At 35.7% G+C, this 11,641-nt stretch overlaps 2 protein-coding genes and 1 long non-coding RNA gene across 4 annotated transcripts; 1 reads left to right on the top strand and 2 right to left on the bottom strand.

Moving 5' to 3' along the window:
• The first annotated feature begins 1,304 nt into the window (after nucleotides 1-1,304).
• Nucleotides 1,305-2,723, top strand: LOC135118409 (uncharacterized). Its single transcript, XR_010277572.1, has 2 exons — nucleotides 1,305-2,266; nucleotides 2,358-2,723. It is a non-coding gene; the product is annotated as an uncharacterized LOC135118409 (long non-coding RNA).
• A 21-nt stretch (nucleotides 2,724-2,744) lies between these two features.
• On the bottom strand, nucleotides 2,745-8,828 carry LOC110370827 (arginine/serine-rich coiled-coil protein 2). 2 transcript variants are annotated; one of them, XM_064040343.1, is made up of 10 exons: nucleotides 8,610-8,828; nucleotides 8,371-8,448; nucleotides 6,469-6,556; nucleotides 5,855-6,017; nucleotides 5,306-5,479; nucleotides 4,771-4,860; nucleotides 4,229-4,392; nucleotides 3,731-3,873; nucleotides 3,295-3,439; nucleotides 2,745-2,989 (listed from the first exon to the last, which is right to left on the bottom strand). In XM_064040343.1, the coding sequence occupies exons 1-10, from the start codon at nucleotides 8,679-8,681 to the stop codon at nucleotides 2,835-2,837; spliced, it is 1,272 nt and encodes a 423-aa protein (XP_063896413.1). In that variant the 5' UTR covers nucleotides 8,682-8,828; the 3' UTR covers nucleotides 2,745-2,834. The 2 variants fall into 2 exon arrangements, with proteins under 2 accessions (XP_063896413.1, XP_063896414.1); XM_064040344.1 differs by having other exon boundaries at nucleotides 8,371-8,461; nucleotides 8,610-8,823.
• A 1,002-nt stretch (nucleotides 8,829-9,830) lies between these two features.
• Nucleotides 9,831-11,494, bottom strand: LOC110370920 (dnaJ homolog subfamily C member 30, mitochondrial). The gene is made up of 5 exons (XM_021326929.3): nucleotides 11,314-11,494; nucleotides 11,036-11,227; nucleotides 10,812-10,899; nucleotides 10,381-10,528; nucleotides 9,831-10,289 (listed from the first exon to the last, which is right to left on the bottom strand). The coding sequence occupies exons 2-5, from the start codon at nucleotides 11,225-11,227 to the stop codon at nucleotides 10,061-10,063; spliced, it is 657 nt and encodes a 218-aa protein (XP_021182604.3). The 5' UTR covers nucleotides 11,314-11,494; the 3' UTR covers nucleotides 9,831-10,060.
• Nucleotides 11,495-11,641: the final 147 nt, after the last annotated feature.

Genomic DNA, 11,641 nt, shown 5'->3' with positions numbered 1-11,641 from the left:
TGATGTCCAATCAAAAAACGACTTCGACTTACAAAAACCTGTTGCGAAAAATAAAATGTATGTTAGTTAAAAACAGTACCTAAACAATAGAGACGATATTTCTCTTCTTACCTTGTACAATCTGTTATTTGTTGAGGTTACATACTTTATTCGTAGGTGGTTGCTATTGTTCCAATACAAAGTTTTTTTTGTTTCCATGATCTGCCCGTGCCCGACCGTTCCAGTTAATTTGACAGATTAGGGAAGTGGCCTTTTTGATTTAGACTGTGACATGAATTTAGCAATTTCTATATTTTGACAACATACGCTTTGATTCTTTGTTTACTTTGTTATCACATCATCACGCGAGTAGACAAATCGTTGGTTTTATGGCGGTGCAATGCTATAAATCTATGGTTTTTTGGGTCGCGTTTTTGCCTGCATCCCAAAGGCGTTACTACGGTACTTCCCGCACCTGTTGTAAATTGGCCGATATAAAATGGCATTCTGATAATGAGAGCTAATCATATTCATATTATGATTTCATTAAACTGAAATCTTCTATATAAGTTTCACTTATATATTAGGTAAAAAAAACCTCCAATATTTTAGTAATGTTTTATTTACTTAAACAACAACAAAAATAATAAACATTGCATGGACAAATACTAAAAAGGAACACTAGTCTACTTATATGCGAACTATTTGAATAAAACTTAGGAACATAGAGGAAGATCTCAATGGATAACTATAAGAGTGAGATCCGAATGCCGCCAGATATCACTTATTTCCTCACTAATAAAACCTACATATATCTGTAAATTGGGTGTTGGTACAAATTAATGAGTAAGCCAATAAAATATTAGTAAGGAAAATAAGTGATGTATGGTGGCACTCAAATCTTGGTCTACATCATCCACGCAGTGATTATTATTTTCATCATAACTAGTTAATTGAATAACATTATATCACACATAGCAGTAAAACTAGAACTTAACTAAGGTTTGAGAGTTCTATAGCCACAGAATAACTGAACAGGCCATTTTGTATAACTCTTGATAAAATTGTATTAATTGACTTGTGTTTACCATAAATTGTTTAGCTTGTGACTCACTAGCAGATTCTTTTTGGTCAGAACCTTTTTTCAACAATACAGCCTTGGCCACGTCATTATTTGTAACAAATACTTCTTGTACAAAATTTAAATTATCGGTAGAAGCTATAGAACTCCACATTTTATTTATAATTCCCCACGCACACAACCCACGCAGTATTGCGTGACGCACATTCAAAATTACTTTGAAAATATAGTTTTATTTCGCCGCTTGATATTCTTTACAAGTATGAATAACAATTTGAGACAGCTTATTCACGATACCATGTCATGGCTATTTACAATTTTCAATTCATTTATCTATGTATATAATTTCAATGCCAGATTGCTCTATAATTATTTCATGGACATTTTGTTTTCTTTTATATGCATAATTTACCGTTTATGTTAGTGTTAAAGCTATGGTAAAAATATGATAATGATTTAGGCATTCCAAGTCCTAGATATTGGCTACAATCAATTCCCAACCCATTATTACATGGATTATGGGACCTACAAACTTGTGTATTCAGCTTAACTACTTGCAGTAGTCAGTCTAGACTAGCTAGTGCAATCCAGTACCTAAAATACTTTACAAGCTATCATATCTATAGCATACATCCCTATTACTGATGCCCCTCGACACAAACATATATAGGTATTAAACATTCATAAGATCAATTGCGTTCAACATTTACTGTTGAACTTTTCTAAATAATGCAATAAAGGCGAGGCGTAACAATGGCAGTCACATATTATAACCATAACAACTAACTCCGAATTACGATAATCAAACCATCCATTGCTTCTCAATTAGAGATTGATATAAATTATATTAAGTTAACGTCAAAAAGCCAATCTCCTACCACAAAACAAAAGATGGATTGTTTATGTCAATCCACAGTTAGAGTCTGGCCAACGAAAGCTGACCACGAATTATTTTCTAAACTTTTAATATGGCAATATTTTAGAACTGTCAAAATGTCCCATTGACGTTTCTTAATAAAGTCAGTTTGTTATTTTATTTCATCTTATTTTCATTGGTTTTGTATAAAATAATGCCGAAAACAATCAAAAGTTCGACGAGAAAGCTTCTATTTACTATGATTGACTAATATAAAGACGTACAAAGTGATTTGAATCAGAAATTTGCAGAGAAAATACGACGACTGTATTCAGTCATTTCACTTTTAGGTTGGTTTTTTGAATTTCCATTGAAACATCTTGATACTTTTGACTTATTTGCAAAAAACGCAATAGTTTTCACGGTGTATCTACTTTTCAGATAATATTGACGAGGACAACGACTACGGGGACACAAAACTTACAACTGCGGAAATAGTAAAGAAATTAAAATATCTATTCCATCAAATAAACGTTTTGTAATAACTTTTTTTTAATTCATCCCTGTGGACTTCAATGCATGCAGAAGTTAAAAAATGCCATACCCTGGCTATGCTATGGCATTTTTTAATAATGTTATTACAGTCGTAATGTTCTGATATGAAAGACTGATATAAATATCGCTTATTAGTTTAGAATAATAATAAGTATCAACTCCGTTTAAGCAGCGTATAGCCGGGGTTGCCAGCTCTTGATTTTTTAAAATTGCCGCCTTTTTTCGTGGACAGCTTTCGTTGGCCAGACTCTAGTACATCTGTTTATCTGTCAACCGGTGGTCTGTCAGCGGTTTCTGAGTATTCTATACACACTGCCTGCCTGTCCTCAGTTCATGACGTCACAAGGGTAACACTACACTGCACTAGTACTGTCCCCGCTGGAAGCCAAGCCCGACGCCGCGCATGGTATGCGTGGTGGCCCGGGCGACTTCGTATTGTGCCTGCATCGCTTGGAAGAGCTCTTCTTGCTTCTTGATGGGGTCTACTGCTTTCTCTGGTGTCTCGTTCTTGACGGCAGCTGTGATGAAGATAAATAATGTTTTATTAATTGTATCATTTTGGATGAAGAGAAAAGAGATAAGGTAAGTTGAGTTACAAAACCTAATTTTAGTATTTTGTAGTAGTCAATTATGACTTAACTGTAATACATTTACCTAATAATGTGCTAGTTTAGGTCAGCAGCTAACAGACCATATTTATTATATTTAAAAAAATATTGCGGTAATGTGGTCACTTATGTATACTAAGGATAAAGGTATGCATTTTTGAAGATAATGGGTGCTCTAAATTAGGTTTTTATATGAAAAAAATGAGGATATTTACCTGGTTCCTTAATCCCCATGAGCCTCATGAACTTGGAGACCTGTTTGCCGTCGGAGTCCTGCGCGAACCGCGTGCCGCTCCACTTGGCCGCCTCCTCAGCTTCCGACTTGTTCTTGTTCGACCACAGCAATTTGCGCTTTTGTACCTGAAAATATTCACGTTTTTAGCATATTTTATATGTGAGTGAAAGTAAAATAAATGACGTAAATTGATGGAAAAATCGTGAATAGAAAGGGAGAAGCAAACTTTAAGAGATCAGATAACGTGTTTTTTGATTCATTCTGGAGACTATTGTAATAAGAATCATCTTTATATAAACACCATAGACTCTTGTGGCAAAACATGTCAATAGAAAATATTGCTGGTTGGAGACAAAACATGAGTACAAAACACATTGAAAACTATACACAATTATAGTGGTATTTCCACAACATACCTGGTCCATAATCTTGTTAGCATTGACAGCCGTGGGGTTGTAATACGAGGGTAGATGAGAGCCTTGAGCCGGTACTTCGCAAGCGGCCGCGCGTAGCTGCTGAGCCGTCGCCATTGAACCGTCCGGCGTTTTGATTTGAAGTCCTGTAGGAAATTATTTGGATATTAGTGTGAAGTTATGTATTCATATTACCATGTATCAGTATCTTTTAACTGTCACCTATATTTCAGCAGAATGGAATTTTAAAGTTTGAGTTGCATCATTTAGATATACCGATAATATCAGAGAGGAAGAAAATATGAGTAGAGATGCCAAGCAAGGTCGTCTTCTTGTAGGTCAAAAGTAACGTACCACAGGCGTTATCAAAATTTTAATGATGTTACTAGAACTAACGAGGAGTTCAGATTCCTTGTCAAATAATGGCCAATCTGTCAAAGATTTGTCTTGAGGTGGGTCATTTTGGGTGGGGAAAAAAATAGAATAAACAGAATAGCTTACCCATCTTCTCCATAACCTCGAGCTTCTTATTGACCTTGTAGGACGAGGGCCTGTAGTCCCCGGCGGGCTCGGCGCGCCGCTCCCCGTGCGACAGGTGCGGCGCCCCGCGCGAGCGGGACCGCGAGCGGGAACGGCCTTCGTGACGGTGGCTGGATGATCTGCCACTATGCCAATACAAAAAAAAAAGAGGTCAGATGGAAAGGAACTCAGTACAAGGTTCTCAGCTACATGTGAAGGTGAGCCAAGCTTAGCTGGGAAAAGACTAGCTAAGACTAAGTAGGTGATATTATTTTCTTGATTTACGTTCACTGTGTTAAATACAGTCTATAAGATCAAATACCTACCCATTGCACGATCTTTATTCTTTTTTTAATGACATAGGCTAAGCATTTTCATCGTATTCTCAGTAGATAGCAACCAAATTAAACAATACTCTTTTAAACCAACTTTCCAAAAAGGAATGAGTGAAATCTTGAGCGATGTTTGTATGATGATTTTTATACATCAAACAAATAAAACTATTACACATAAACAATGCTTACCTCCTCTCCTCAGATCGTCTGCCATGGCGGTCGCGATCACGTTCGCGTTCTCTGTCCCTCTCCTTGTCACGACGCTCGCGGTCTACGAATCTGTGGAGATTTATAACCATTCCATTTTATACATATGTATGCAAAAAAAGTTCCCTTGATCAAAATGCAGGGGAAGTCCTATATAGATTGTTTTCCTTTAGGTAAGTGCCTACTCAAATGGAATATATTAGGATATTATAATAATCTATTGTTACTACTGTGTACTAGCTGATATAATGCTGAATGGCTGAACTGGGTCTATTAGGGATAACCACAGGTTAACTTTTTTCTTTCATTTCTATTTCTAACTGTGTTTCTGTCACTAAATATCTTTATTTGTTTCTAAAGAAGCTATTTTACCAATTTAAGGTGATACTATTTCACAGTTTTTCACCATAAGACGGACTCTTCATTCTTCAGAACCGTGTAACTAGTTTGACGTTTCTAAAGAGCTTTCATAGGCCCATTTGACAAAAAAAAAATACTTTGACTTTGTATACCGTACCTAGGTGACACTGCATCTCTAGCGTCATGCGATCTCCTGTCTCCGGGAGGGGGGCCGTCGCCACTGAACGGCTTGAGGTCCATCAGGGCGGGCATCTTCTCGCGGTCATCGGGCCGGTCGCCCAGGAGGCCGCGGCGAACGCCGTCGTGAGCGCGGCCGCGGTCACGGTCTGATCTATTGGGGCGAAACAGTCGGAAAATGCCTCAAGTTTCTAAAATTACATAATTAATAAGAAATCACAAACATATTACAGTGTTTTTGACACCAAAATAATTTTGGGTACTTGCGAACTTCAAGAATATACCTTTGCAACCAAGCTAACTTTGAACCACTTAAAAGTTTCCGGACAAAGGTGCGACGTATAGACTATAGAGAAACGATGCCTTTTTTGTAAGATTTAGACCAGATTACAATTACCTACGTCGGGAGTTCAGAGAAACAAATTGTATTCATATAAACAATTATAATACTTTTATCAGAATGATTTATTTTAGGGATCTTGCGATAGCTAAATGAGAAAGTAATGGGCAAGTTTAGCGTATAAGGTACCTGTATCTATCATCCCTACGCGGAGACCGCCTATCGGAGCGATCCCTATCACTGCGGGCGCGTGCGGGCGACTCGCGACGTCTGTCACGCCGGTCCAACTCGCGGTCGCCGCGGTCACTGCGATCGCCTCGGTCACGATCGCGATCACGTTCCCGGCTATCATCTGGGAATATTAAAAAAAAAGAAATTGTACTACTGAATTATGTCAGGTGTATAAATTAGGGACATACATGCCTCTATGACTGGGATAATTTCAGCGGTGGTTGTGACAACTTGAAGAAAGCGATTTGATCTGAATGCGTTTGAGCTAGCGCGCATAGTGCTACATTACATTACATTACGCTAGTGATACATTTTGTCACTCTTATCAAGTCAGTGGATGTGTATGGAGACGTGCGCTTGCTACGTGACATTCATACGTAATGACAAAATTGACACTCTCGTCAGAATTCACAGTGCGCGCTATCTCTTTAGATCAGTTAAGACAAACAAAGAGCACTCATGGTCAGCTTTCAGCAGCATTCAGAATTTGAATTTATAAGAAGAATCCCACAAACTAGAATACTTTTCAATTTAAGTTCCACAAATAATTTATAATATAAAAATAAACATACTAGATCTGCGTTCATCTCTGGAAGACTGCGGCGGGGGCGTAGGCTCCGCCTGCGGCAACTCGGGCTCCGATTCAGCGTCCTGGGAGTCCTGCGACAAGATACACAACACATAACCATGCTAACATTCACAAAAACATACGTAGTTGCCTCTTTTTTATGTAATTCTGTATATACATTTTTGTTGTAAAAAAATCCAGGTAGAGGCTGAAAATGTTCAATTTTTTTTTTCTATGATAAAATTGTACTTGTTTTCAATTTAAAACACTCAGAAATCGCATTGTTTTCTTGTACTTCAATGATGTTGGTAATTTTATTTTCATTGCAAGTGATAAGGAAATTTATTTCATATGCGATATGGCATTTTGAGGTTTAAATAATATTTCCTTGTATTTTGCACACAAATCTAACATTGATATTTACTGAATTTACTATTGCAAGGTCTTCATTTTGTTCACTCTGTTTCAATTCACAGTTCAGTCAAATCGGGGTAGAAATTATAAAATTAATATCTTCATGATGTTAGAACCCAGCAATAAAAGTACATGTTGTATATTCATTTTGAGTCATTCAACACCCGGTAGTTGAAGACTGCTTCATTAAGTCATATTATACTTTAACCAAAAACATCCAAACAGTTTGTAAAGTCTTTATACCATGTAGCTTTCAGTAGTTCCTGCTGCCTTCTGGGGAAAATTTGGTTAAAAATATAAGCAATAACACATTGTCCTGTACGTAATCTCATGTAAAATATAAGGTGCTGATATCCTGATGGAAGTTATGAATTGATGCACTAGTAACTGCTTGAATAGTACCCAAAGATTATTAGAATGTTGTCATGGCAGCAACAATATACATTTCTTCAAACTTGGCAACAACCAATCATGATAGTTGCACATTTGTTTGATTTTTACTGCTTCTGCATTTAAAATTTATTGTTATCAACTTTCACTATTATTCTATTGCTCAGATAATCTGTTGTTTGATATATTATATTCTTATGGTTATGCTATTCCAAGAATAAACAAGACTTGTTTTGTTTTAACTTCACAATTTATCTATTACAAAAATAAGTTCTGCAGATAAGATTAGATATAAGCTAGTGATATTGTTACCAAAGGATTGGGAATGAAGGAAACTCATCATGACTTTCATTCAATCAAAATAAGTAGAGCCACATCCTCACAAAATAATGTTAGGACAGCAAGAAAAATTACAAATAAAGAGAAAGAATTCAGAGGAAAATAGATAAAAATCATTTACATATTTCATTACAAAATTTACATCATGATTTTAATGCTTCTTGTTTCTTAAAAAAACTCGTTTTTAAGATTGGTCACAGATTGGCAAATTTTTGTTTAATCATAAACAAAACTGTGAAAATGAGTTAATTATGATGGCAAGTATTTTGCATTATCTTATAGCTATGTACTCACGTGAGCCTGAAGTTAAAGGGTCGCAGTGTGCACGGACTCGGGTCGGTCATCTTGAAGCCTCGGCACGTACTCAAGGGGTATTTGACTTTTGTTTTGTGTCAATTTACAAATGGGTAACATATAAAATAATAAAAGTGTTAATATCATCGTTGAAAACAGCATAATGCAAAGTTTCTTTTTTGTTTGACTCTATTTTATGTATTACTCTATTATGATAACATTTAGTTACAAATACGAGAATTTGAGATTATTTTTGAATGCTGTGAAGGATAGCGGCCTGAAGCCTGAATATAAATGAAGAATATACTACTTAGTTATCAATATATCTATAGTTTAGCTTCATCACATATACAAGGAAAGTGATAGCAGTGAGTAGCACTAAGCCCTGGAGTCAGTGACTAGTGAAGCTGACTGGGCTCTCACTATATTGGCATATGTGCTGTAGTAGACGAGCATAGTCGACAATTACCTCGCTCATGTCCATGTTGACGTCATCGTAGTTGGTGTCGTCGTCTCTGCGGCGGACTCCAGCGCCGCCCGCACCCACCTATAATATCATTCTATTGTCAAGCAGAGAACGCAGATTAATATCCATGATTCTCGTAAAAAATGCATTAAAACATAAGTACGATAAGTCACTCGATTCAAGCAAACAGTTAAAAGATGTTACATTATGTGCAAAATTATCAAGGACGCCACAAAACTTACCGATGATTGTTGGCTTCCATAGCGCTCCGATTCATTCTCATCTTCGCTACCGTAACCAACAAGGCAATCCATGACTATTTCTGTGTTATTTTGCAATATTTGATATCAGACTTTAATGTCCAAGGATAAACACATAAAAATGTAATCGGAGAGCAATATTTATAGGCTTTATATTAGTACAGCAGTGGAAAAAATAGCACTTCCAACACATGAAAAAAATAATGTCAATTTATTTGACATTGATCGACCACAGAGTATACCATCTGCGGAATTGCCATAAACAAGAAATGTTTGGCTAAAGAAATAGGTATCTTCACTTTCTACAAAAAGCGAACCAGTAGCCTTATTCGCTAACTCCACTGACAGCTAGTGTACATTAGTAAATTGTCAAACAGCTATTTTCTTATTCGCTAACGCCAGTTACCAAATGAGATGACGTCATCAGGCTGATATCCACCATGACTCATTTTGACAGCTGTTTCTGTATCGATAAACGTTATATTGCGATTCCGTAAGCCCAGTGGACATAATGGATAATGGATAAAAAAATAGAGCTGTCAAATTGTCATCGTAGTTTTGGCGTCAGCAACCGTGTAACGATATCCACCGATATCCACTTCATGCGATACAGAATACCAATGTTTTGAACTTATCGGTTGACATCAAAGTTCCGATGACAACTGAGGCCAGTTGACATCCGAGAATTCGAAAGTTAGCGAATAAGCCAGCAGGCAAAGCATTCACCAAATAAAAGAGTAATATGTAAAGATGCAATTTAGTAGTTTGAGAAGCTCATGTATTAAAAAAAGGTTCCCACGAATCTATTCGTCCGTTTTCAGATAAGCCTGGGATAAATTGATCTTAGTTAGTCGTGTTAGTTACGCATTTTATAACTCAAGAACGGCTGTACTGTATAAGCTGAAAATTAAAGGGGAGATAGCTTAGACCCGGGAAAAACACATAGTTTTTGTCACTATCCGGCTACGGGAAACCGCAGGCGAAAACTAGTGGATTATGAAATAGCTTGCTACGTATAGTAATCTTTGGTGTAAAACAAATAGGGGGAAATCTAATGTAAGCAATGAGTTTTAGCGAGTTTTTATCCCATAATGCTAAATCATTAATCATTTCTAGGGCCTTACAGAGTCAAAATAAAAGGACATCTTGATAATACTCCTTTGCACTTCTGCAGAGATGAAAAGGCAAAAATAAAATAATAGGTATGTTTGATTGTAGTTCAACATTTTTATTAGAGCATCACATTATTCTACAATCTACCATGGTTTTCATAAATTATTTATATACAATATATACAAGACATTATGAAAAAAATATCTGAATATCTGAATGAAATAGATTTTACTAACAGAATTCAACAAACAATTTTACTAACAGTGAATTTTCTAAGAAAATACAGCAGCTGCCAAACTAAAGACAACACTGTATTATATTCAATCACTTGATTTTAAATCTTTATTTACGCTAGTTTTGTCTAAGTCATAGTCAGTAGTCCCTTGAGAAACAAAAAACAGAAACAGACTTGCCATTCCAACTAAAAAATAGAGAAAAGCTTCTTGTCTATTTGATATGTCAATATCCATATCTTTTGCACGTTTCTTCTTAAGAAATTCCTTTTCATACTTTCTCTTCTCAAACAAAGTTCCATAGTGGTTCTTAGCCCTAAAAAAAATATATTAGTTGTTATGTATTATTTGACTGTCCATTACATTATTGCCTGTTTAGGCATTTTATTTTCCCATGAGGTAGTTACCAAGAATCAAAGTCATAAATAGGTTGTCTGCCGTCCATGGTGGGCACAGCTCTGCGATGACCTCGAGACTTGTAGAACTTCAGTGTGGGGTCTGTGGGCTCGGGCTCTGGCTCATATTCCACCCTGGGCATCCTCCCTCCAAGAAGACCTACAATTTTTTACGCAAATGAAAATAGTATTTTTTTTTACATTATGCTATGAATATAAAATCACAATTTACAAGTAAATTAATTCATTACTTTGCTAGTAGTTAAGTCTTTTTTAATTCCATATCTTAAAATGAAGCAACATTGTGTCATATTTCATTGAGTAATAATCAAGGTTGCCAAATTGTAAATAAAATTACATAATTATGTTTCTATCTCAATAAGCAAAACAGTGTATTATTTCAGCTGTTATTGAAAGTATAACAAATAAAACTAGCACAATACCTTTGTCATACATCTTTTTTAATTTTATGTTTCCTAACACCTCATATGCTTCAGAAATTGCTCTAAATTTTTTGGCTGACGTTTCATCCTGCAAAAGCAGTTAGCAATAAATACACGACCAAAGAAACCATCTAAATAGAACATTTTTGAAACCAACAAGGGGTTAACAGAAGAATCCATAATCTAGGTTTTATTATGCTTTACCTGTTTCTATGAGAACTTACGCTAGATATATCTGGATGGTACATTTTTGACAATTTGTAATACGCAGATTTGATGTCGCCTTGTGTTGCTTTGGGAGTGATACCGAGTACGTCATAGTGGTTAGCACTGGTAGAGCTCCATCGGGATGAGGATGTGCTTAGTGTCCGTATCACACCAGACACTAGCTTCGACGAATTATTGTAGCAGAGCATCTAAAAGATACCATAACAAATACGTCATTTTGAAAGATTGCTGAAAAACATACATTATTTTGATTTTGCAATATTTATTTACTTACTTGTTCAACCTGACTTGTATATTTGGAATGCGCTCAATTGCTTTAAAAAATGAATGTAAATGATTTAAAATATACAGTATGAATTAAATTTTCGGAACTATTTTTGACATTTTGACTATAAAAATCTTTCCATCCATCAGAGTCAGAGTGACAATTGCAATGTCAGTCAGACAATTAATAGAAAAATTATATAATATTTGGAAAAAAGAATATGTGTCTGAATGTTTTAGAAATCTATATTAGTTAAAATTCAACACACACATTAAATTCAACATTTATTAGGTGAACCATTATCATTACATTTTGTTAGTTATTTTTTATTATTTTA

Source organism: Helicoverpa armigera, chromosome 22, assembly GCF_030705265.1.
Source record: "Helicoverpa armigera isolate CAAS_96S chromosome 22, ASM3070526v1, whole genome shotgun sequence".
In the NCBI taxonomy this organism is placed as follows: Eukaryota; Metazoa; Arthropoda; class Insecta; order Lepidoptera; family Noctuidae; genus Helicoverpa; species Helicoverpa armigera.
This window is presented reverse-complemented; position numbering and strand designations above follow the sequence as displayed.